Genomic DNA, 25,072 nt, shown 5'->3' with positions numbered 1-25,072 from the left:
GAAATTGACAGTAACACAATAATAATAAGGGACTTTAACACCCCATTTACATCAATGGACAGATCCCAGACAGAAAATCAATAAGGATACACTGGACTTAAAAGACACATTAGACACATGGACTTTATATATATGCATATATATATATATGTATATATATATCCATATATGTGTGTGTATGTGTATACACACACACCACACACACACACACACACACACAATGCATTCCATCCAAAAGCAGCAGAATACACATTCTTTTTGAGTGCACGTGGAACATTCTCTAGGATAGATCACATGCTGGGCACAAAACAAGCCCCAGTAATTTCAGGAAATTGAAATCATATCAAGCATCTTTTCCAACCACAATGCTATGAGACTAGAAATCAACTACAAGAAAAAAACTGCAAAAAACACAAACACATGGAGGCTAAACAATATGCTACTGAAAACCAATGGATCACTGAAGAAATAAAGGAGGAAATTAAAAAGTACCTGGAGACAAATGAAAATGAAAACCCAATGAACCAAAATCTACAGGAAAAGCAGTTCTAAGAGGAAAGTTTATAGCAATACAAGTTTACCTCAGGAAACAAGAAAAATCTTAAATAAACAACCTTACACCAAAAGAACTAGAGAAAGAACAAATAAAACCCAAAGTTAGTAGAAGGGAAGGAAAATTATGATGATCAGAGCAGAAATAAATGAAATAGAGTCTAAAGAAACAATAGAAAAGATCAATTAAACTAAGAGCTGGATTTTTGAAAAGATAAACAAATAGATAAACCTTTAGCCAGATTCACCAAGAAAAAAAGAGAAGGGCCCCAAATCAATAAAATCAGAAATGAAATAGGAGTAATTAAAACTGACATCACAGAGATATACAGAATCATAAGAGACTACTATGAATAACTGTATGGCAATAAAATGAACAACCTAGAAGAAATGGACAAATTCCTAGAAATGTACAATCTCCCAGGACTGAATGAGGAAGAAATAGAAAATGTGAACAGATCAATTGCCAGTAATGAAATTGAATCAGTAATAAAAAAAAACTCTCAACAAACATAAGTCCAGCACCAGCAGTCTCCCAAGGCAATAGAAGTAAAAGCAAAAATAAATAAATGGGGATAATCAAACTTATAAGCTTTGCCCAAAAATGGAAAACATAAACAAAATGAAGAGACAACCTATGTACTGGGAGAAAATATTTTCAAACAATGTGACCAACAAGGGCTCAATTTCCAAAATATACAAACAGCTCATACAACTCAATGACAAAACAACAAACAACCCAACCAAAGAATGGGCAGAAGATCTAAACAGACATTTCTCCAAGGAAGACATACAGATGGGCAATAGGCACATGAAAAGATGCTCAACATCGTTAATTACTAGAGAAATGCAAATCAAAACTACAATGAGGTATCACCTTACACCAGTCAGAATGGCCATCATTAAAACCTTTACAAATAACAAATGCTGGAGAGGGTGTGGAGGAAAGGGAACCCTCTTACACCGTTGCTGGGAACGTAAACGGGTGCAGCCACCTTGGAAAACAGTGCAGAGGTTCCTCAAAAAACTAAAAATAGAGTTGTTATAGGATCCAGTAATCCCACTCCTGGGCATATATCTGGACAAAACTATAATTCAAAAAGATACATGAACCCCGATGTTCATAGCAGCAATATTTACAACAGCCAAGATACAGAAGCAACCTAAGTGTCCATTGACAGATGAGTGGATAAAGACAGAATACAGCTCAGCCATAAAAAAGAATGAAATAATGCCATTTGCAGCAACATGGATGCACCTAGAGATTATCATACTAAGTGAAGTAAGTCAGACAGAGAAAGACAAATACCATATGATATCACTTATATGTGGAATCTAAAATATGACACAAATGAACTTATTTATAAAACAGAAACAGACTCATAGACATAGAGAACAGATTGTGGTAGGGGAGGGATTGATTGGGAGTTTGGGATTAGCAGATGCAAACTATCATATATGGAATGGATAAACAAGTTCCTACTGCTATATTAAATACGCTGTAATAAACCACAATGGAAAAGAATATATATATACGTGAGTGTGTGTGTATATATATATATATGAAACTGAATCACTTTGCTGTACACCAGAAACTAACACAACATTGTAAATCAACTATACTTCAATAAAAATAAAACTTAAAAAAAAAAACCCGATTAAAAAATAGGGAGAAGACCTGAATAGATATTTTTCTTAAGAGGACATAAATTTGGCCAACAGGCACTGAAAAGATGCTCAACATCATTAATCATCAGAGAAATGCAAGTCAAAACCACAATGAAATATCACCTCATGCCTGTCAAAATGGCTATCATCAGAAAGACCACAAATAATAAATGTTGATGAGGATGTGGAGAAAAGGGAGCCCTTGTACACTGTTGGTAATAATATAAATTGGTGCAGTCACTGTGGAGAATAGTATGGCAGCTTCAGAAAACTAAAAATAAAGCTACTATATGACCCAGCAATTCCACTCCTGGGTATATATTTGAAAAAATTGAAAACACTACTTTGAAAGGATACATGCACCCCAATGTTCATAGCAGCATTATTTACAGTTGCCAGGATATGGAAGCAACCTAAGTGTCCATCAGCAGATAAATGGATAAAGAATATGTGGTTATAGGGACTTCCCTGGTGGTGCAGTGGTTAAGAATCTGCCTGCCAATGCAGGGGACAAGGGTTCAAGCCCTGGTCAGGGAAGATCCCACATGCTGCGGAGCACCTAAGCTCGTGTGCCACAGCTACTGAACCTGTGCTCTAGAGCCCACGAGCCACAACTACTGAGCCTGTGTGCCACAACTACTGAAGCTCACGTGCCTAGAGCCCATGCCCCACAACAAGAGAAGCCACCCACAATGAGACACCCACACACTACAATGAAGAGTAGCCCCTGCTCGCCACAACTAGAGAAACCCCGCACGCAGCAACGAAGACCCAATGCAGCCAAAAATAAATAAATAAATTTATTTTTTAAAAAAAGAATATGTGGTGTATATATATAATGGTGGTATATATATTCAGCCCTACAAAGAATAAAATTTTGCCATTTGCAGCAACATGGATGGACTTGGAGGTACTATGCTAAGTGAAATAAGTCAGACAGATAAAGACAAATACTGCATGATATCACTTATATATGGAACCTAAAAAAATAAAACAAACTAGTAAATAAAACCAAAAAAAATAGACCCACAGATATAGAGAACAAACTAGTGGTTACCAATTGGGAGAGGGAAGCATGGAGGGTCAAGACAGGGGTAGGGGATTAAGAGGTACAAACAACTATGTATAAAATAAGCTACAAGGATATTTTGTACAGCACAGAAAATATATCCAATATTTTATAAGTATAAATGGAGTATAACCTTTAAAAATTATGAATCACTATGCTGTATAACCTGAAATATACAATATTGTACACCATCTGTACCTCAATAAAAATGTTTTTTAAATAAAGTTAATGATGAAAAAAATAATAACTGTCATCTTGCCTACCTCTTATAGCTGTGACTATAAAAAATAATACCTACATACTCAAATTGTGACCACAGGTAAAAGTCATATCTTAAAAGTTCTTGACCTGTATCTAATGACTTCAATAAGTCATGCATTCAATCATATTTGTTGAAAACCTATGTGCCAGCACACATACAACAGATCAACTAAGATGACATATAGCAGGTACCCAAATGTCATTGATTCAGAGGGCATTTCAGCCATTTTAATGAATTGTTCCGGAGCTGTGGCCAGTCTGTTAATTATAACACGTCTTTTCTCTTTATATCACCTCTTATTTCCCACCTTGAGTTCGTTTTATTAAACTTGACTATCTCTATCAGAACATAAAGAAAAAAGCAATCAAAGAGATGAAGCTCAGCCAGTAGGTTGGCTAAAATTAAGCAGAGGAGCAAGGGAAGAAGAAACCATTGGTAAGAATGAGGCCTCTTTTTTTTTTTTTTTTTTTTTGCGGTACGCAGGCCTCTTACCATTGCAGAGCACAGGCTCCGGATGCGCAGGCTCAGCGGCCATGGCTCACGGGCCCAGCCGCTCCGCGTCACTTGGGATCTTCCCAGACCGGGGCACGAACCCGTGTGCCCTGCATCGGCAGGCGGACTCTCAACCACGGTGCCACCAGGGAAGCCCAGGCCTCTTTAATTTTAATGATTGACATCAGGTCTAGCACTAATTAGTAGAGACAACTGAATCATCTGCTTAAGTACCTACATACACAAAAATACACACTCCACACAAAAACGCAACAGGATACATTTTTTAAATGGCAGCTTCTATTTACATCTTTCAATAAAATAAAGTTAAGGCAACTAAACAAATGTATTCCTCCAATTTCATTACTGCCTTTTTGAATTCTAGGAAAGGACAAAGAAGCACTCCATCCTAAAAAGCATCTATTTTCAGAAATGAATTTATAAAACATTTCAGATTAGTAGTTCTAAAGGTTTGTCTTAATTTTTTAAAGTTTTATTGATGTGTCATAATACACTATCAGATCAGATAAGATTTTTAAGGTTTTGTTTGACAGCCAAGAAGGAGTATTTATAACTGAATATTATTCTTCAAGCAACTCTAATACACCATATGTAAACCTTTATTTACTCTTCTAATACTTAAGTTACATGAATAAATAATCAGCATTAAGATCTTGGGTAATTTCCCCAGGGAGCTATTGTGGAAGCAGAAACCAACTTCATCTTCTTTGATGTCTATTAAAAGTCGTAAATGGAAATCCTAGGTCACTCTTTGACAAATTCTATTTCTCCTATTGGCTTTCAACACAGTTAAACAACCTAAACTTGAGCCAAATGTGAGAGGCCATAGAAATCACCTCTGATGCTTTCTCAGATTCCAAATGAAAATTGGCTTTATATTTAACTTCTCACGTGAATTTTCTATTGAAAAATTTACCTCCAACATCTGAACCAGCAAGAAAATGTAGGCTTTACCAATTAGTTCAGTGTCCATGTCGTATTCACCTTTGTGCCCCGCCATGTCCAGAGCAGTGCCTAGCACACAGCAGGAGCTTGGCAAACATTAGCTGACCTAAGTGAAGAACTGAAATGTGTTCAAGGACTAACCTTCAAAAGCATTTCTTCATGTTGGGGATTATCAGAGTCATAGGGCTCTCTGCGCAGTTTTTCCACATCCGCAATAAGGTTTCTGTACCCAACAATTTGCAGAAGGCAAGCTTGAAGAGAGATTCCCAGCCTAACATGTTAAAAAATAGAAGAAACACACATGAGGGAAAAAAAACCACATTCTCTGGCATTTGTTCACTTGATGTATGTACAATAGGACTTTTCATATTTATATAATATTTGGAAATTGCTCAAATAGGATTTTTCTAATAGAAGCACAATTTTTAACTGAAGCTCCACATGGACAGCTGTGGAACTTGGCTAAAATTTACCTCTCACTCCAGCCTTTTCAAGGCAAATTGCAATAATATGGCTTAAAAACAAGGGAGCTCTTTATGCAAGTGACTTGAAAGATGTAGAAAATATAGGTGATCATGGTTTCTTAGGGATCATTTAGCTCCCCTAGGTAGATATATCAGAAACACTTCAGAAGGGTGTGTGTGGGGAGGTGTCAGTGAGAGAGAGATAAATAGCCCTCAGGGGCTTAGGGGTAAGAAAAATTTTGAAACAAATAAAAACCACAACAATAAAAATACCTCTGCTTGCAGAGCACCCCTGACAGATAAGGCAAGGCCAAGAGAAAGAACTCAGTACTTTACAAAATTTCCCATTCCATTCTGACTGCTCTACTTGTCTGAATGCCTATTCTTATGCTGAAACAAAATCTGCTTTCTTTATTACCAAGTGGTTCAAACACTGTTCTCAGAGCAAATTCATTTCCACTTTTCCCTACCATGCCCATTCATTTTAAGACAGGAAGAATTCTTTCTTCTAGTCTCATCTCCAGGGTTAAAAACAAACAAACAACAAACAAAAAAACTCCCCTCTTCCTTCAATTCCTTCTCATGGGACATGGTTTTCAGATGTTTTACTATCTTGCTCAGTCTTCTTGAATGCACAGTTTGTATGATTAACAGTCCCCTTAAAATGTATCACTGGAACAAAAAAGAATCTGGCAAGCGTGACATAGAGAGGATCATTACTTCCTGTGATCTGAATGCTGTTTTTCTCTCCTACAACACAGAAAGTAAAATAGGGTCTCTTTAAGCAGTCACATAACATTACAAGTTTATTAAACAGGTGGCTAAATAATCACCAAGATCCTTTTTTCCTATAAACTACTGTTACATAAATTATCTTCCTGTACTCATTTGATGGCATTTTTTAATCTAAAGGTAGTACTTCATGGTTATTTTTTCCTGCTAATTTTATAGTTATTCACTTTTGTGATTCAACAATAGCAATTGCATATGATTCAGTCTAAGAGTTACTGTTCAATATACTCCAACTTCTAATTCACTCACTAAATTTAAGCATTTTTTGTTGGAGTTGGGGGGTCACCGTAATCACAATGACAGTGTCATAATCATCTTTTTTGGGGGGGATGAGATGTATAGAGGTTAAGTCTAAAGTTGGGGGCAATAGAAAAATTTAAGTTTTAGGATTGTATGCTTACTCCCAACATAGAAGGCAGTGTCAGATAACCCAGAATACTAAACTTAAATAAAACTGAATGTTCAATTAAAAAAAGCTAAATCAGATATTTAGGAAAAGGGCACAGTGGTCACCCATAAAATCAACACAGGACTGAGAAGAGAGTTAATTTTGAGGGAAAGAAGGGAGTGGTAGAAATAAAAAAGAAGAAAACAAGGGACCCAATTCAATTTTACTGTAGTAATTCTTATCACCACTGTAAGTGGCACCTGAAAAAAATGTATAAAACAAAGTAAGGTTAATAGTAGTAATGGCTTGATAAATTACAAGGTATTTCCCCTAGCCCTTTCTATTTCTTGATTTTTTTCCAGAAAATTATTCAATTAAAAAAAAATCACATTATGTCAATGTCAACCTGGAAAAAAACCCCACTAAAATCCATATTGAGCTTTAAAAAACACAATCTACTACCTATAAGGGTTTTTTTCTCCCTAAAGGAAATCAAAAGAATAGATGGTAAGGAAACACCTTTGAATGAAGTATATAACTTTCATAAAAGAGACAGAAAAGATTTGCTATTAAATCTAACCCAATCTCTAAATATGATTATAGGTCTAATATATCTCTCATGCCTAATTGTAATCATAAATTTTTGGTTCAACTTAATTTAAAATGAATTTCATTCTTACCAGCTTCCCAGAGAAATAAAATATGTCAGAAGGTTTCAAAAAGACATTTACTGTATAATTAAATCACATTTAATGGCTGAATGAGGAAAAGGCAGCTAATTAGCTGAAGCTTCTACAGAAGAATACTATGGAGACTACATGGAAATGGAGTTTTGTGATGAGCCTCAATCAGCTAGTACTAGAATCCCTTCAAGATACAGACCTATGCAAAGTGCACTCTGAAATTCCCTTTGACTACAGCTCCTCATCTTTGGCAAGTAAAAGCTTTCTTTAGTGATAACATCTGAAGTTCTTAAGTATACACATCTAAAAGACAGTTTGTTACTTACCTAAACTTTACCTGAATATATCTGCATACAGAATTTATTCTACCCAATATCCTAAGCCTAAAATTTTACAGAAAAATTCCTGTACACAATGGAAAATATAAAGCTAATTTTAAATGTCATGTACATCGCCAAATGCATTTTAATACTTCCAAGATGAGATGACTAAATTACAAAGTTCTAAAGTCTTCATATAAAAACTGTCTATCTCTCTCTCCCACACATGCCTGTCTTCTTCACAAGCAGGTAGAAACTGTCTCCAAGATTATCAGCCTGTCATGAACTGAAGAAATATTCTTTATGGAGCAGAATCAGCTCAGGCACATTTACAATCTGAACATTTACTGTTAATGTAAAATACAGGCATCATATGGAGCGACTGTTGATGAATGGGCTCCCTTTATTTCACCTTCTGATATCAGGGGCATGCACCAGATTTCTTACATTCATTGCATTTCAGAAGCATAAGCATAAATCACAACAGAAGTACAAAGCTGCTGCTATTTACAAATAATAAAAAGGCATCTTTTTTCTTTATTTTTCATCTGAAAGTCACAACATGCAGATGATTATTTGGGGCAGGAAAGAGAGAGAGGGAGAAAGAGCATGCGAGAGCATAGTTTGAGTATTTAGAACTACTAAATATGTGGCATGTGACTTCTGTTTTATATTTACAACATAATAAACATATTCTTACTGTGGATTTATGTCAGGGTTAATTTTTTTCAGTTCCATAATGTCTTCTATAGTTTTTTCAATAGCATCAGGATGAACACTCACTGAAGTCTGCAGTAGCTGGAAAACATGTTTCAATCAGTTGCTTTGTCATGAACACTGGTGTCTTAAGTGGGGTCTATTTAAATAGGGGCCTCAAATGTTTGTTTAAAGCTTCTATATGAAGATAAGAAACTAAACTAAAGGCAAAAAATTCATGTAGTATTTGAATTCTAGTAAATTTGATATTTTCACAGTGGGGGTAGTACAATTTCCCTGATTAAGGTAATTAACATAACAAAACAAAAATACGTAAGTTTTTTTTTACCATCTTCATCTGTTTTAAGCTACTTCATAGAAATATATTTTCCTTTTCTCACTCAACACACATGGCTTCCATTGTTAATGGGCATTATGTCTATGACTGTGTGAAGTACATGGGGGATATAGTCCTAAGGATGCCAAAATTAAATTAAATATTCAAGAATCTTGAGAAGCAGATTTTTCTTTCTTATGTGGATGCTTAACTATGTGCTATAAATGCTAGCATAGTGGCTTCTTTGATTTTCTTGGAAAATCTTGAGTATAAAGTTAAATGATTTGGATATTGATGAAATACCAGAGAGTTACCACTGCTCTTATTTTCAAGGAATATTTATTTTATGATTTGGAAAGAGGTATAAAAAAGGATTAATTCAACAATGAAATAATATGTGTGTCATAAATCTGCCTAGAAATTCTTGAGTGGCTGCTCTCATGTAAAAAGTACAGTGGTTTGTGATGGGAAAACAATTCATTCTTCTCAGTTTGCATTAGTATTCATAGCCAAAAGTATCTTTTTGTTTCTTAAAATTTTTACTTTTTGATGATGGAGGTAAGTCTTCAATTGAAAAGTTGCTGAAAAATATAGGAACAATTTTACTTACCTTACTTTTTGAATCCCTCAGTGATGTTTCTGGAAAAGAGATGATTTAAAAAGCCATTCAAAAATTATCTTTTACAACTGGTTTACAATTACTATACTGAAAAATAACAGTGTATCCTCAATCCCAGAAAGCCTACATTTTGCTTACTGCTTTGTTTCATGCTTACCGATTTTCATAGTTCTAGAAGCTCCAGGCTTGGTATTGTAACAGATCCGTTGCAGTTCACATCTTCCAGTCAGCTTTCTCATTACAAATTTCAGGCAACGCCACAAAAATTTACAGTAAAAATACAGGCACACCTGGATCAGCATTCTGTCAAAAACAAAAGATAGAACTCTTCCAATAGAACTCTGTAAGAGAATAGAAAGCAGCCACCACCAGCAAGCAAAGAAGCCCAGAAGAAAATCAATCATTAGACTTCTGGGTTTACAAGCATATTTCATTATTCTAACCCCATGTTATTTTATTTGAGGTAGCTACAAAACCCATCATTGGGAGGGAAGCCCAAGATCTGTAAGCATACACTTACTATGACTGCAAGCTCCAGAATTCCCTATTCTAGTAAATTTGACACACCAACAAACTAAGAGTGAAGCACAGGGATCCATTCTTTTCCTACCTTTGCCTAAAAATATTTTCAAAGCAAATCAGTACCTCGAAAACAGAACATGTGTTTTAGAAGCTGTCCCCCATAGACACAGGGAAAGGGTATGCTGTGGCATCTCCCATCTTCTGCCCCCACGAATAGCCTCTCAGCCAGCCCCAATTCACTTCCAGCTTCTCCTTAGTGTCTTATTTTTGGCTTCTGTGTTATTTCTTCCCCCGCTCCCATTTTTTTCCCCCTTCCCTCTGCTTTCCTTTTGGTACTGTTGTCCTCTTTGAGGACTTTGTTGTGTGGCCACCATCTTCTCTGCTGACCAATCCCAGTACTTCTTGGATGTGCCAGAATGCCTCCACAACAGTTCACTGAACAAGCATGTTGACCTTGGGTTCTTCAACATTCTCTGATATAAACCTTCCAAAAACTCCGCCTCTTGACAAGTTTGTTCTTGACTCCTGCTAAACAAAGTTTTCTTCATTGCACACCCTATCTCACTCCAATAATACCTTAACAAACTATAAAGTATATGGCCACCAATCATGCACTTATTCACAATGCTTCTGGCACATGTGAATTTGTGTTTTATGCCAACTTTTAGTTTTTAATATGTGAGTGTCTACTACTTCATGGGACTGCTCAGCATCTCAAAATGACTCAAGCTGTAGAAGTAAAGAGGACTTATCATCCAGGAACTTATATTCAACCCTTCTTCTCTGAACACTAGAGTTTTCCTAGAAGGCAGAATTATTTTCCTAGAAGGCAGAATTATTTATATTACTTCCTATTGGTGTGATTTCTAAAAGATATTTCTTTTTCTCATATGTTCACTAATTCCCCCCAGCTCTAACATAAGGTGATCCAGGGTCATTAAGATGAATTTGTGTAGTTAATTAATATCCTCAATGATATGATTAATCCCTGAATTTGAACCAAAACCTTGATTGTGTTCCTTTGTAAAATTGCTCTGGCTCCAATATCTTGAACAGCCTGAGTTAAAAATAACAATTCCAACTGACTTATACAAAATCATGGTCTATATCATATAAATGCACTGGGACAGAAACCTTCAAGATGGCGCAGGAGTAAGACATGGAGATCACCTTCCTCCCCACAAATACATCAGGAAAACATCAACATGTGGAACAACTCCTACAGAACACCTACTGAATGCTGGCAGAAGACCTCAAACTTCCCAAAAGGTAAGAAACTCCCAACTTACCTGGGTAGGGCAAAAGAAAAAAGGAAAAACAGAGACAAAGAATAGGGACAGGACCTGCACCTCTGGGAGGGAGCTGTGAAGGAGGAAAAGATTCCACACAGTAGGAAGACCCTTCACTGGCAGAGGTGCGGAGCGGGGGAAGCTTCGGAGCCATGGAGGAGAGTGCAGCATCAGGGGTGCAGAGGGCAAAGCGGAGAGATTCCCGCACAGAGGATCAGTGCTGATCAGCACTCACCAGCCTGAGAGGCTTGTCTGCTCAACTGCCAGGGCGGGTGGGGGCTGGGAGCTGAGGCTCCAGCTTCGGAGGTCAGATCCCAGGGAGAGGACTGGGATTGGCTGCGTGAACACAGCCTAAAGAGGGCTAGTGCACCACAGCTAGCTGGGAGGGAGTCTGGGAAAAAGTCTGGAACTGCCTAAGAGGCAAGAGACCATTGTTTCAGGTTGCATGAGGAGAAGAGATTCAGAGCACTGCCTAAACAAGTTCCAGAAATGGGCGTGAGCCATGGCTATCAGTGAGGACACAAGAGATGGGCATGAAACACTAAGGCTGCTGCTGCAGTCACCAAGAAGCCTGTGTGCAAGCACAGGTCACTATCCACACCTCCCCTCCTGAGAGCCGGTGCAGCTCGCCACTGCCAGAGCCCTGTGATCCAGGAACAACTTCCCTGGGAGAACACACGGCACACCTCAGGCTGGTGCAACGTCACGCCGGCCACTGCCGCCACAGGCTCACCCCACATTGTGTACCCTTCCCTCCCCCCGGCCTGAGGGAGCCAGAGCCCCCAAATCAGCGGCTCCTTTAACCCCTTCCTGTGTGAGCGAAAAACAGAAGCCCTCCGGCGACCCACACACAGAGGCAGGGCCAAATCCAAAGCTGAACCCCAGCAGCTGTGCAAACAAAGAAGAGAAAAGGAAATCTCTCCCAGCAGCCTCAGGAGCAGCAGATTAAATCTCCACAATCAACTTGATGTACCCTGCATCTCTGGAATACCTGAGTAGACAATGAATCATCCCAAAATTGAGGCGGTGGACTTTGGGAGCCACTGTAGACTTGGAGTTTGCTTTCTGCATCTAATTTGTTTCTGGTTTTATGTTTATCTTAGTTTAGTATTTACAGTTTATTAACATTGGTAGATCTGTTTATTGATTTGGTTGCTCTCTTCCCTTTTTCTTTTTAATATATATATATTTTTTCCTTTTTCTCTTTTTGTGTGTATGTGTATGCTTCTTTGTGTGATTTTGTCTGCATAGCTTTGCTTTTACCATTTGTTCTAGCGTTCTGTCTGTTTTTTTTTTGTTTGTTTAAAATTTTTTTTTTTAGTATACTTTTTAGTGCTTGTTATCATTGGTGGATTTGTTTATTGGTTTGGTTGCTCTCTTCTTTCTTTCTTTCTTTTATTACTTTTTAACTTTTGGTATTTTTTATTTTAATAACTTTATTTTATTTTTTTCTTTCTTTCTTTTTTTTTCTCCCTTTTCTTTTGAGCCATGTGGCTGACAGGTTCTAGGTGCTCCAGCCAGGTGTCAGGCCTGTGCCTCTGAGGTGGGAATCCCGAGTTCAGGACACTGGTCCACCAGAGACCTCCCGGCTCCATGTAATATCAAATGGTGAAAGCTCTCCCAGAGATCTCCATCTCAACGCTAAGACCCAGCTCCACTCAACTACCAGCAAGCTACAGTGCTGGACACGCTATGCCAAACAACGAGCAGGATAGGAACACACCCCCACCCGTTAGCAGAGAGGCTGCCTAAAAATATAATAAGGTCACAGACACCCCTAAACACACCACCAGATGCAGTCTTGCCCAACAGAAAGACAAGATCCAGCCTCATCCACCAGAACACAGGCACCAGTCCCCTCCACCAGGAAGCCTACACAAGCCACTGAACCAACCTTAGCCACTGGGGGCAGACACCAGAATCAATGGGAACTACAAACCTCCAGCCTGTGAAAAGGAGACCCCAAACACAGTAAGTTAAGCAAAATGAGAAGACAGAGAAACACACAGCAGATGAAGGAAAAAGGTAAAAACCCACCAGACCAAAAGAATGAAGAAGAAATAGGCAGTCTACCTGAAAAAGATTTCAGCGTAATGATAGTAAAGATGATCCAAAATCTTGGAAATAGGATGGAGAAAATACAAGAAATGTTTAACAAAGACCTAGAAGAACTAAAGAGCAAACAAACAATGATGAACAACACAATAAATGGAACTAAAAATTCTCTAGAAGGAATCAATAGCAGAATAACTGAGGAGGAAGAACAGGTAAGTGACCTGGAAGATAAAATAGTGGAAATAACTATTGCAGAGCAGAATAAAGAAAAAAGAATGAAAAGAATTGAGGACAGTCTCAGAGACCTCTGGGACAACATTAAACGAACCAACATTAGAATTATAGGGGTCCCAGAAGAAGAAGAGAAAAAGAAAGGGACTGAGAAAATATTTGAAGAGATTATGGTTGAAAACTTTCCTAATATGGGGAAGGAAATAGTCAGTCAAGCCCAGGAAGAACAGAGAGTCCCATACAGGATAAATCCAAGGAGAAACATGCTAAGACAGATAATAATCAAACTATCAAAAGTTAAATACAAAGAAAAAATATTAAAAGCAGCAAGGGAAAAACAACAAATAAATGGATTAAAGACCTAAACGTAAGACCAGACACTGTAAAACTCTTAGAGGAAAACATAGGCAGAACACTCTATGACATAAATCACAGCAAGATCCTTTTTGACCTACCTCCTACAGAAATGGAAATAAAAACAAATAGGACCTAATGAAACTTAAAAGCTTCTGCACAACAAAGGAAAACATAAACAATAAGAAAAGACAACCCTCAGAATGGGAGAAAATATCTGCAAATGAAGCAACTGACAAAGGATTGAAACTCCAAAATTTACAAGCAGCTCAGGCAGCTCAATATCAAAAAAACAAACAACCCAATCCAAAAAGGGGCAGAAGACCTAAAGACACATTTCTCCAAAGAAGATATACAGATTACCAACAAACACATGAAAGGATGCTCAACATCACTGATCATTAGAGAAATTCAAATCAAAACTACAATGAGGTATCACCTCACACCAGTCAGAATGGCCATCATCAAAAAATCTACAAACAATAAATGCTAGAGAGGGTGTGGAGAAAATTTACATTGTACTGTTTGTGGGAATATAAATTGATACAGCCACTATGGAGAACACTATGAAGGTTCCTTAAAAAACTAAAAAGAAATATCATATGACCCAGCAATCCCACTACTGGGCATATACCCTGAGAAAACCATAATTCAAAGAGTCATGTACCACAGTGTTCACTGCAGCTCTATTTACAATAGCCAAGACATGGAAGCAACCTAAGTGTCCATGTGGCACATACATACAATGGAATATTACTCAGCCATAAAAAGAAACAAAATTGAGTTACTTGTAGGGAGGTGGGTGGATGTAGAGTCTGTCATGCAGAGTGAAGTAAGTCAGAAAGAGAAAAACAAACATTGTATGCTAACACATATATATGGAATCTAAAAAAAGTGGTTCTGAAGAACCTAGGGGCAGGACAGGAATAAAGATGCAGATGTAGAGAATGGACCTGGGGACATGGGAGGGGGAAGGGTAACCTGGGATGAAGTGAGAGAGTGGCATGGACTTATATACACTACCAAATGTAAAACAGATAACTAGTGGGAAGCAGCCACATAGCATAGGGAGATCAGCTTGGTGCTTTGTGTCCACCTAGAGGGGTGGGATAGGGAGGGTGGGAGGGAGATACAAGAGGGAGGAGAAAAAAAAAAAAAAAAAAAAAGAGGGAGGAGATATGGGGATATATGTATATGTATAGCTGATTCAGTTTGTTATAAAGCAGCAAATAACACACTACTGTAAAGCAATTATACTCCAGTAAACATGTTAAAAAAATTTTTTTAAATGCACAGGGAATGGAGGAAACATATAAGTAACTAAATTTCTACACTAAAATGTGGTAGAATCCCTTGTAGGCATTAGAATTGTATTCTGGAGTAACTAATAACAAAATGTCCATAATATGCTTATCAAATAGAAAAATGTTTGGAAAGAACATGTGTGGAATAATATATTTTTTCTTTAGTAAATAAAACAAAATATTTAATGATGATATATAAACAAGGAGAAAAAGACTGGCAGGATATACAACAAAAATATTAACAGTGGTTTTTCTGGGTAATGGAATTATGAGTAATTTTTATTTTCTTTTCTGATTAAGTATACTTTCTTTTTTTAATATGTATATATTATTTTATTTAAGAAGAAAGTTATAACTACAATTAAAATGTATAAAATGATCACCAAAAATCATTACAAAAGTACATATGAAATTTCTATGTGAAGTCATATTCTGCTGAAAGACAAAAAATGATTTACTATGTTGTGAAGTCTGAAATTCAACTGTTTTAGTCAAATATGTTCTAAGATCTGTTAGGATTTAGATTATCAGCTTCCAAAAAAAAGTAACCCTGAAAATAATTAATGGAACATTTTAATTAGATGAGTGAGAAATTTTACAAAACCACAACATGGTCTCTTGGAAAAAGTTTTCCATTCTTCCAACTATTGGATAGCTATGACAGAAGAAAAGATTGAGCAATATCCTTGTTAACTTGTTATCAGCCAAATGGTAATGATATTAATAACTGGTTGGCATTAATCCTATTACAAGTCAGGGATAAATCTTTCCATGATATCTGCCCTTATGATACCCATGTGCAAATTCCAGTAAAGTTTGCCCAGTATGTGGGCCAGCTTCTCAAATGAAGCCTATTTTAAGTCTATGCATTAGGACTCCATAATAATCAGGTTCTTGTAGTACTAAATCGTCCTAGAGAAAAAGGTTCTAATTACAGTTTAAGGAGTATTTTTGTATTCAACCTACTTAGGATACAAGCCAATTAAATTAAACAGAAAGTTTCCCCAATGCAACTTCTTCATCAGAACTATACAGAGATGTGGCTTGAGACCTAGAGGTGTCATCCTAGGTGGCAGGAAGCATCCAGATGTGAGTGACTTATAGCCCATCTAAAATTTCTCCCACTGGCCTCCTTGCATATAAGAAGAAAATGCCTGGGGAATTGTTTTGCATCAAGACAGTGTTATATAAAAGGAGAGAAAAGACATCATGTTCTATGCTTTTCTTTTTTCTTTTTTTCAATTCCCCTGAGGGTATTCACACTGTCAAAGACAGGGAAACCCAGTGGAAATCCACAGTGAGGGGTTAGAGATGGTGCATCATTTCTTAGGGCTCAATGCTCTGTGAGGTGTATCACAACCCTCTCACATAATCACAGAAACAATAACACAAATCATGAAAGAGAAATGCTCATTTCAATTGTGAAATGACATTTATACACTGCTTCCTTACCCTTTCATAATTTCTGGGTGAGTGTCCTGATAATGTTATTTATTATCCAGGATATATTTTGATTTTTTCCTTGTTTTTGTAATGGGCCAACATGCCCACAAATATTTCATTAAAAAACAGCTTGTTATGCTAGGCACTGTACTTTCTTTCTATGCTATGTATTATATTTTTTCAAGCCAGATCATCAGATCAAACAATGCCTTGACAGATACAGTTTATTTTGCACTTAGATCAATCGTAAATGTAAGGCATGGCCAGAGATGGAAATACCAGCGCTACCCCTTACTTTGGAAGCCCGATTTTATTTATTTTTTTTTTTTGCGGTACGCGGGCCTCTCACTGTTGTGGCCTCTACGTTGTGGAGCACAGGCTCCGGACGCGCAGGCTCAGCGGCCATGGCTCACGGGCCCAGCCGCTCCGCGGCATGCGGGATCTTCCCGGACCGGGGCACGAACCCGTGTTCCCTGCATTGGCAGGTGGACTCTCAACCACCGCACCACCAGGGAAGCCCAGAAGCCCGATTTTGATGAGAGAACAAGTACCCAAGTTGCTTTCTCGTGAAAGGACCAGATCAGCAAAACCTCCATATAAGCATCTCAGGATGGCTGTTCTTCACCATCAAGTGCTACCAAGAGATCACTTCTTAAATGTCTGGTCCTATTTAAGTGCCTCAATTTGTGGGAAAACTGCTTAAGGTCCTGAGAACAATCAAAATGATTAAATATTTGGGGAGAATGTTAAATTGGTTTGGCATGTTTACCCTTAAAGGAAGAAATGAATCTTTAAAGCTTTAAAGCTAATCAGTAGTTGGTTTAGGGAAAAAGAAAGAAAGGAAGGAAGAAAGGGAGGGAGGGAGAAAGGGAGGGAGGGAAAAAGGTAGGAAAAGTGCATCCCTTTCCAATCTGAGTTTAGGAATAGGAACTTTTGGATTTATAGTACTTTTCCTCCTTTTAATTTCCTTTATCTCCTTTATGTTTCTGACCATGTGCCTGGAGTGAAGGCATCTCAGATGTACCTGTGTAGCAGATCCCATTTGCTTTCTTTAATCCTATCCTTCTGTTCCTATTATTAGAAGAAGAATTACTGCCACACTCTCTCCACCATCTGAACCCTATGTTCAGAGGGTTTATAGCTGTGCTTGTTTTGTTTTTATCTCCTAGCCTCAATCATCAAACCAATAATCTTAGTTTTATTTAGAAGAATATTTTGCTTTTATTCTTCATAACACTAGACTTAGTTTTCTTATTTCTGATGGAAGATTCGCAAATCACTATTGAAAAGATTTGCTACATTTTGTAGGAACAACAATCAAATTCTCAAGACTACAAGGAGAAAATACTGATCACCATCTCTTATATTTTTTTACATGTGTGTTTTTTGTTCGTTTGGTTGGTTTTGGTTTTTTTTTTTTTTTTTTTGCTGTGCTGCGTGGCTTGCTGGATCTTAGTTCCTCAACTCAGGGATTGAACCAGGGCCCTCCAACAGTGAAAGTGTGGAGTCCTAACCACTGGACCACCAAGGAATCCCCACCATCTCCGATTTTTAATAACTATATGCATAGACAGCAGTTTTTTTGTGTTTGTTTCTGTGTTTTCAATCATAGCTTTTTTATTGTGTTCCAAAAGGAGCCACTGTAGTTTCCAAAGATGAATGCCTTGCTTAAGCACTGGAAGAATCTGATTTAATAAAAAGAGCTATTTACACATGTTCTACTTCCAACATTTTCTGTTACTGCCATTTACTGATATGCTGCAGAGTGAAGTTTATGCTGAGTTCATAGCAGTATCCTTCCATAAGGCAATTATGATCACTTTTATCATTTAACATTCATCCTCTAGCTGGCACAAGAATAGCCACCCAATATAAATAAATTATTCAATATAAATCATATTTCTGCTACCAAATAAAAGTGAGCTCCTGTCTTGTGCTTCTTTGTTAGAGGAATCCATTCAGCAGGGATGAAGCCTCTGAAACAGGAGATGCACCTAGGACCATGTACTCTCCTGCCTCTGGGATGAGGGGGTGTGGGTACCTGTAGTACAACACTACTCCATCATCTTAAATTTGTGATTCTGACATCTTCTTTTGGAATAGTAAGAGAAAAGCGGCTTATTTTGAACAATTTCAATGAATTTGCTAATGAAAGTTAATTCTTGCTTGAAGAAATCCTGTAATAAACAAGAAGTACACTATTGGTGAGGAAGGATACATACAAAATAATCACAATTCTTGAATCAAATCACTTTCCTAAACAGAACACTTTTCATCTAAATGGCCATAAAGAACAGCAGACTGCTCAATGTTTCCAGCATTTCATGTACTTTCTAAAATGATATTTTAAAAAATTTTAGCTGCTCTGTTGAAGTTCCTAATTAGGGGCACTGGTAGTCAGTTGGAAATTAACTTGTCAACAGGTATTTGGCCTAGTAAATGGGCCCCTCTAAATAATGAGCATCCTACTAGGAAAAGAGGCCACAGAGGACTTGATACATGAACCGGAAATGTGAAATCATACAAAGATACCATTTGTGGGCCACTAGAAAAACAAGATTATTAGATGGAGAGATATACCATGTTCTTGGATTGGAAAAATCAACATTGTGAGAATGACTCTACTACCCAAAGCAATCTATAGATTCAATGCAATCCCTGTCAAACTACCACTGGGATTTTTCACAGAACTAGAACAAAAAATTTCACAATTTGTATGGAAAAACAAAAGACCCCGAATAGCCAAAGCAATCTTGAGAATGAAAAGCGGAGCTGGAGGAATCAGGCTCCCTCACTTCAGACTATACTACAAAGCTACAGTAATCAAGACAGTATGGTACTGGCACAAAAACAGAAAGATAGATCAATGGAACAGGATAGAAAGCCCAGAGATAAACCCACACACATATGGTCACCTTATCTTTGATAAAGGAGGCAGGAATGTACAGTGGAGAAAGGACAGCCTCTTCAATAAGTGGTGCTGGGAAAACTGGACAGGTACATGTAAAAGTATGAGATTAGATCACTCCCTAACACCATACACAAAAATAAGCTCAAAATGGATTAAAGACCTAAATGTAAGGCTAGAAACTATCAAACTCTTAGAGGAAAACATAGGCAGAACACTCTATGACATAAATCACAGCAAGATCCTGTTTGACCCACCTCCTAGAGAAATGGAAATAAAAACAAAAATAAACAAATGGGACCTAATGAAACTTCAAACTTTTGCACAGCAAAGGAAACCATAAAAAAGACCAAAAGACAACCCTCAGAATGGGAGAAAATATTTGCAAATGAAGCAGCTGACCAAGGATTAATCTCCAAAATTTATAAGCAGCTCATGCAGCTCAATAACAAAAAACCAAACAACCCAATCCAAAAATGGGCAGAAGACCTAAATAGACATTTCTCGAAAGAAGATATACAGACTGCCAACAAACACATGAAAGAATGGTCAACATCATTAATCATTAGAGAAATGCAAATCAAAACTACAATGAGATATCATCTCACACCAGTCAGAATGGCCATCATCAAAAAATCTAGAAACAATAAATGCTGGAGAGGGTGTGGAGAAAAGGGAACACTGTTGCACTGCTGGTGGGAATGTGAATTGGTACAGCCACTATGGAGAACAGTATGGAGGTTCCTTAAAAAACTACAAATAGAACTACTATATGACCCAGCAATCCCACTACTGGGCATATACCCTGAGAAAACCAAAATTCAAAAAGAGTCATGTACCAAAATGTTCATTGCAGCTCTATTTACAATAGCTCGGAGATGGAAACAACCTAAGTGTCCATTATCGGATGAATGGATAAAGAAGATGTGGCACATATATACAATGGAATATTACTCAGCTATAAAAAGAAATGAAATTGAGCTATTTGTAATGAGGTGGATGGACCTAGAGTCTGTCATACAGAGTGAAGTAAGTCAGAAAGAGAAAGACAAATACCGTATGCTAACACATATATATGGAATTTAAGAAAAAAAAAGTCATGAAGAACCTAGGGGTAAGACAGGAATAAAGAAACAGACCTATTAGAGAACGGACTTGAGGATATGGGGAGGGGGAAGGGTAAGCTGTGACAAAGCGAAAGAGTGGCATGGACATATACACACTACCAAACGTAAAATAGATAGCTAGTGGGAAGCAGCCGCATAGCACAGGGAGATCAGTTCGTTGCTGTGACCACCTAGAGGGGTGGGATAGGGAGGGCGGGAGGGAGGGAGACGCAAGACGGAAGAGATATGGCAACATATGTATATGTATAACTGATTCACTTTGTTATAAAGCAGAAACTAACACACCATTGTAAAGCAATTATACTCCAATAAAGTTGTAAAATAAAACCAAGATTATTTCCCCACATTGAGCAGTGGTGAGGCAGTGTGGAGCCCCTGGTCTTTTCCATCATTCTTTTTTTTTTTTTTTTTTTTGGTCACGTGGCATGTGGGATCTCAGTTCCCTGACCAGGGATCGAATCCACGCCCCCTGCAGTGAAAGCACAGAGTCCCAACCACTGGACCGCTTAGGAAATCCCCCCTTTTCCATCATTCTTTATTTGAAGAGATCATGCTGCTTTTCAAAGGTAGTGGGTATAAATCTATCATGGATAGATATTATTCCAAATTCTATTGCTATAGTAAAGGGCACTATTTTTAATTCCACGGAAATTTCATATGAGGGATTAGAGAGCAATAGCTGACTGTGGTACAACTAAAATAATAAATAAATTAATGGTTTATCCTTTTCCTTTCAAAGAAAAGGAGACAAGTTTCTCTTAAATTATTAATGACATCACTATTCAAATAAAAATTTAATGATTAAATTCATATACTTTCCAAGATTTATTTTTAAAATTCAGATTTTTTTCTACTTGGATAATACATTTATTAGTTTATTTATAAGGGAAGCAGCAAACACATTATGCTTTGACATTTAAGAAGCATTTAGACAGGGGCAGTGACCAAGATGGTAGAGTAGGAAGACCCTGAGCTCACCTCCTCCCACAGCACACCAAAATTACAACTCTTTACAGAGCAACAACTGATAAGAAAGACCAGACGACTAGCAGAAAAAATCATCTACAACTAAAGATATAAAGAAGGAACCACAACAAGACGGGTAGAAGGGGCGGAGATGAGGTACAGTCAAGACTCCTGGGCAGGCTACCCACAAATGACAGAATAATCACAATTGCAGAGGGTCTCCCCAAGGAGCAAAGGGTCCAAGCACAGCATCAGGCTCCCCAGTCCAGGGGACCTGCACTGGGAAGATAAGCCTCCAGAAGGTTTAGGTTTGAAGACCAGTTGGGAGACCCAGAGTGTTGTGGGAAATAGAGACTTCACTCTTAAAGGGTGCACACAAAATCTCACACACTCTGGGAACCAGGGCAGAAGCAGTTATTTGAAAGGAGCCTAGGTCAGACCCACCTGCCGGTCTTGGAGAGCCTCCTGGATAGGCAGGAAGAAACTGGAGCTCAACCTGGGGACACAGACACTGGCAGCAACAATTTTGGGGAGCGTGTTCTACCATAGGGACATTTGTGCTGACAAGTGCCATTTTGGAATCCTCCCTGGAGCTTATTAGCTCTGAGACCTGGCTCCACCCACAAGCCTGTCAGCACCAGTACTGGGATGCCTCAGGCCAAGCAACTAGCTGGGCAGGAACACAGTCCCACCTACCAACAGGACTACTGCTTTAAGAACCCCTAAGCCCACAGGCACCCTGAGGTATGGCCCTGTCCACCAGAGGGCCCAGGACCTGGTCTCATACACCAGGGCGCCGGCACTAGCCCTGGGACCCCAGGGCCTCAGCTCTACCCACCAGCAGGCCAACACCAGCTCTAGGACCCTGGGTCCTGCAGCCTGAAACCCCAGACCTGGCCTCAGCCAACCGAGGGGAGGCACCAGCCCTGGGATCCCCTGGACCTTGGCCCCACCCACCAGTGGGTGGATACCACTCCCAGGACCACCAAAGTCCCCCCACAGCCTACCATGTCAGAACCCAGCCAACCCACAAACAGGCCAACAACAGTTCTGGGACACCTTGGGCTCCTTAGCCAGCCACTCCAGGATCTAGCCCCACTCACCAGTGAGCCTATAATAGCTTTGGGATACCCAAGATCCTATAGCCAGCTGTGTCAGGAACCAGCCTCACCCAGTAGCATGCAGACACCACCCCAGGACCATCCCAGGCCCCAGATTTCCCCACCAGCAGGTCAACACCAGCACCAGGACCTCCAGGGCTGTGCAGCCAGAGAACCCAGGACCTGGCTCTGCCTACCCCAGGCTGACACCAGTTCTGAGACGCCTTGGACCCCTCAGCCAGCCATCCTGGGATGCAGCCCCACTCACCAATGGGCTGAAAGCATTTTGGGACACTCCAGGACATTCAATGAGATGCATCATGAACAGGCCCTGCCCACCAGCAGGCCAACACTTGATCCAAGACCCCCAGCCCCACAAACACTGGATCCCAGGTCCACCCACCAGTGCACCAGCACTAGCCCCTGGACTCCCCAAGGCACTACACCCAGCTGCCTCATGACCCAACCCTGTCCACCAGCTGCCAGCAGCTTCTGCACAAAGCAGGTCTGGCAACCAAGTGACCAAGGCAGGGGATGGGGTGGGAACAGCCATGCCTACCAGACCATCCACAGTATTCAGCCCACCACAGTAGAAGGACCCACACAGTCCACATAGGGGGCACCCCAAGAGCATATAGCACTGGTGACGAGAGGTGAGTGTGCTGCTGGGACACATAAGACATCTTCTACAAAAGGCCACTTCTCCAAGGTTGGAAAACATAACCAACCTACAAAATATATAGAAATAAAAACAACAAATTAGGCAAAATGAGGTGACAGAGAAGTATCTTCCAAACAAAGGAACAAGATAAAACCCAAGAACTAAGTGAAGCAGAGATAAACAATCTACCTGATAAAGAGTTCAAGGTAATGACTGTAAAGATGTTCAAAGAACGTGGTAGAAGGTAGGATGAACAGATTGAGAAATTAGAATTTTTTAACAAAGATTTAGAAAATACTAATAAGGACCAAACAGATATGAAGAAATACAATAACTAAAATAAGAAATACACTAGAAGGAATCAATAGTAGCTTAGTTGATACACAGGAACAGATCAGCTAGCTGGAAACAGAGTAGTGGAAATCACTGAAGCTGAATAGAAAAAAGAAGAACAAAGAATAAAAAAATGAGGACAGTTTAAAAGACCTGTGTGACAACATCAAGCATACTAACATTCACATTATAGTGGTCCCAGAAGGAAAAAAGAGAGAGAAAGTGACAGAGAATATATTTGAAGATATAAAAGCTGAAAACTTCCCTAACCCGGGAAAGGAAATAGACATTCAGGTCAGAGGTAGGAGAGCTGGGAAGCCAATACTCAAGTTCCCAAAAAAATCTCTCATGGCAGGCTCTGGTGAGATCACCTACAGGAAATTGCCTAGAAAACTATTCAGGTTAACATATTTCAACAAGGGTGTGGAAACAATTTTTGTTTGTTTTTATGCAGGAAACAAAATAATTTAAAATACATGTATGTATAAACATACATGTACATGTGTATGTGTGTGTATATAGTGTGTATACATACCCATATATGCATGTATACATATGTATATTTATCTATGTATATACATACGTGGTGTGTATGTGTGTGTCCTAAAAAAGATAAAATATGGCTAAAAGTACCAGTCTACAGTGAGAGAGGTATTCAAACGTACCATAAATCTATCCCTTTTCAAGACTTTGCTTTTACATCTCATAAATAAGCTCAGTCAATGTCTCAAGCAATGATAGTCAAATTCTGGAATAACTACATGACCCTGCACCTTCAGCCCTTCAAATGCAATGGAAATTACTTCGTGGTAAATGGAAATACTACTTGATTAAATAGGAAAGTGTCTGAAGTCTGACTTCAGGTCTAGCCTCAATTTGCCATTATGAGCTGTGTGACTGTGGACAAGCTACTTTGTTTCTCTGAGGCTCTGCCCTCTCATTTGTAAGCTGAAGGGAATGGACTAGATATCTGGCTCTAAGATAAGGCTAGACACATGTTGTAAGGGAAAAAGATTTTTTGTCTGACTCACCCTTCTCTTTAAGGTGTACATTTATTAGGTCTGGGTGAAAGTGTTACCATGCTTCTGGGCTATTTTATACCATGCTTGCAAATGTGTCCAAGAGCTGCCCCCAACTTCATCTTTGCAACTTATCTTCTACTCTCCCTAAACGGGGTCTACAGCCAATAAACCTGGACCACCTGCTGCTTGTGGCAGCTGGTCACACTTTCTCGGGCTTTGTTCATAGGACCTTCTCCACCTGTTACATCCTCTGTCTCTTTCCTTCAACATCACCTCAGTGAAGACTTCCCTGAATAGTCCCGTCACAAAACAGCTGTAGCATGTCACCAATCACATTCCTTCTTATATCTTAATTTTGTATGCATGGCTTCATCTTGTTGCCAAGTGGTATGTTACTTTGGAGCAAAGGCCACCTCATATTCACTTCTGTATCACCCAGAACACCTCAC

The 25,072-nt window shown here is 38.8% G+C and overlaps 1 protein-coding gene across 4 annotated transcripts in view; it reads right to left on the bottom strand.

Annotated features, from left to right (window-relative positions):
• The window catches only part of ELMOD1 (ELMO domain containing 1), a 110,851-nt gene that overhangs the window by 36,020 nt on the left and 49,759 nt on the right, over positions 1–25,072 (bottom strand). For 2 of the 4 annotated variants that reach the window (XM_033413424.2, XM_033413425.1), the window contains exons 3-6: positions 9,466–9,611; positions 9,300–9,328; positions 8,357–8,454; positions 5,151–5,280 (exon numbers count right to left, since the gene is read on the bottom strand). In XM_033413424.2, the coding sequence (XP_033269315.1) occupies positions 5,151–5,280; positions 8,357–8,454; positions 9,300–9,328; positions 9,466–9,611 (403 nt within the window). Of the gene's footprint in view, positions 1–5,150; positions 5,281–8,356; positions 8,455–9,299; positions 9,329–9,465; positions 9,650–25,072 lie in introns of all 4 variants that reach the window. The other 2 variants (XM_049714118.1, XM_033413427.1) reach the window with 1 other exon arrangement.

The sequence above is a fragment of the Orcinus orca genome, chromosome 8 (genome assembly GCF_937001465.1).
Source record: "Orcinus orca chromosome 8, mOrcOrc1.1, whole genome shotgun sequence".
Taxonomy (NCBI): Eukaryota; Metazoa; Chordata; class Mammalia; order Artiodactyla; family Delphinidae; genus Orcinus; species Orcinus orca.
Note: the sequence above shows the minus strand (reverse complement) of the source record. Positions and strands in the feature narration are given on the sequence as shown.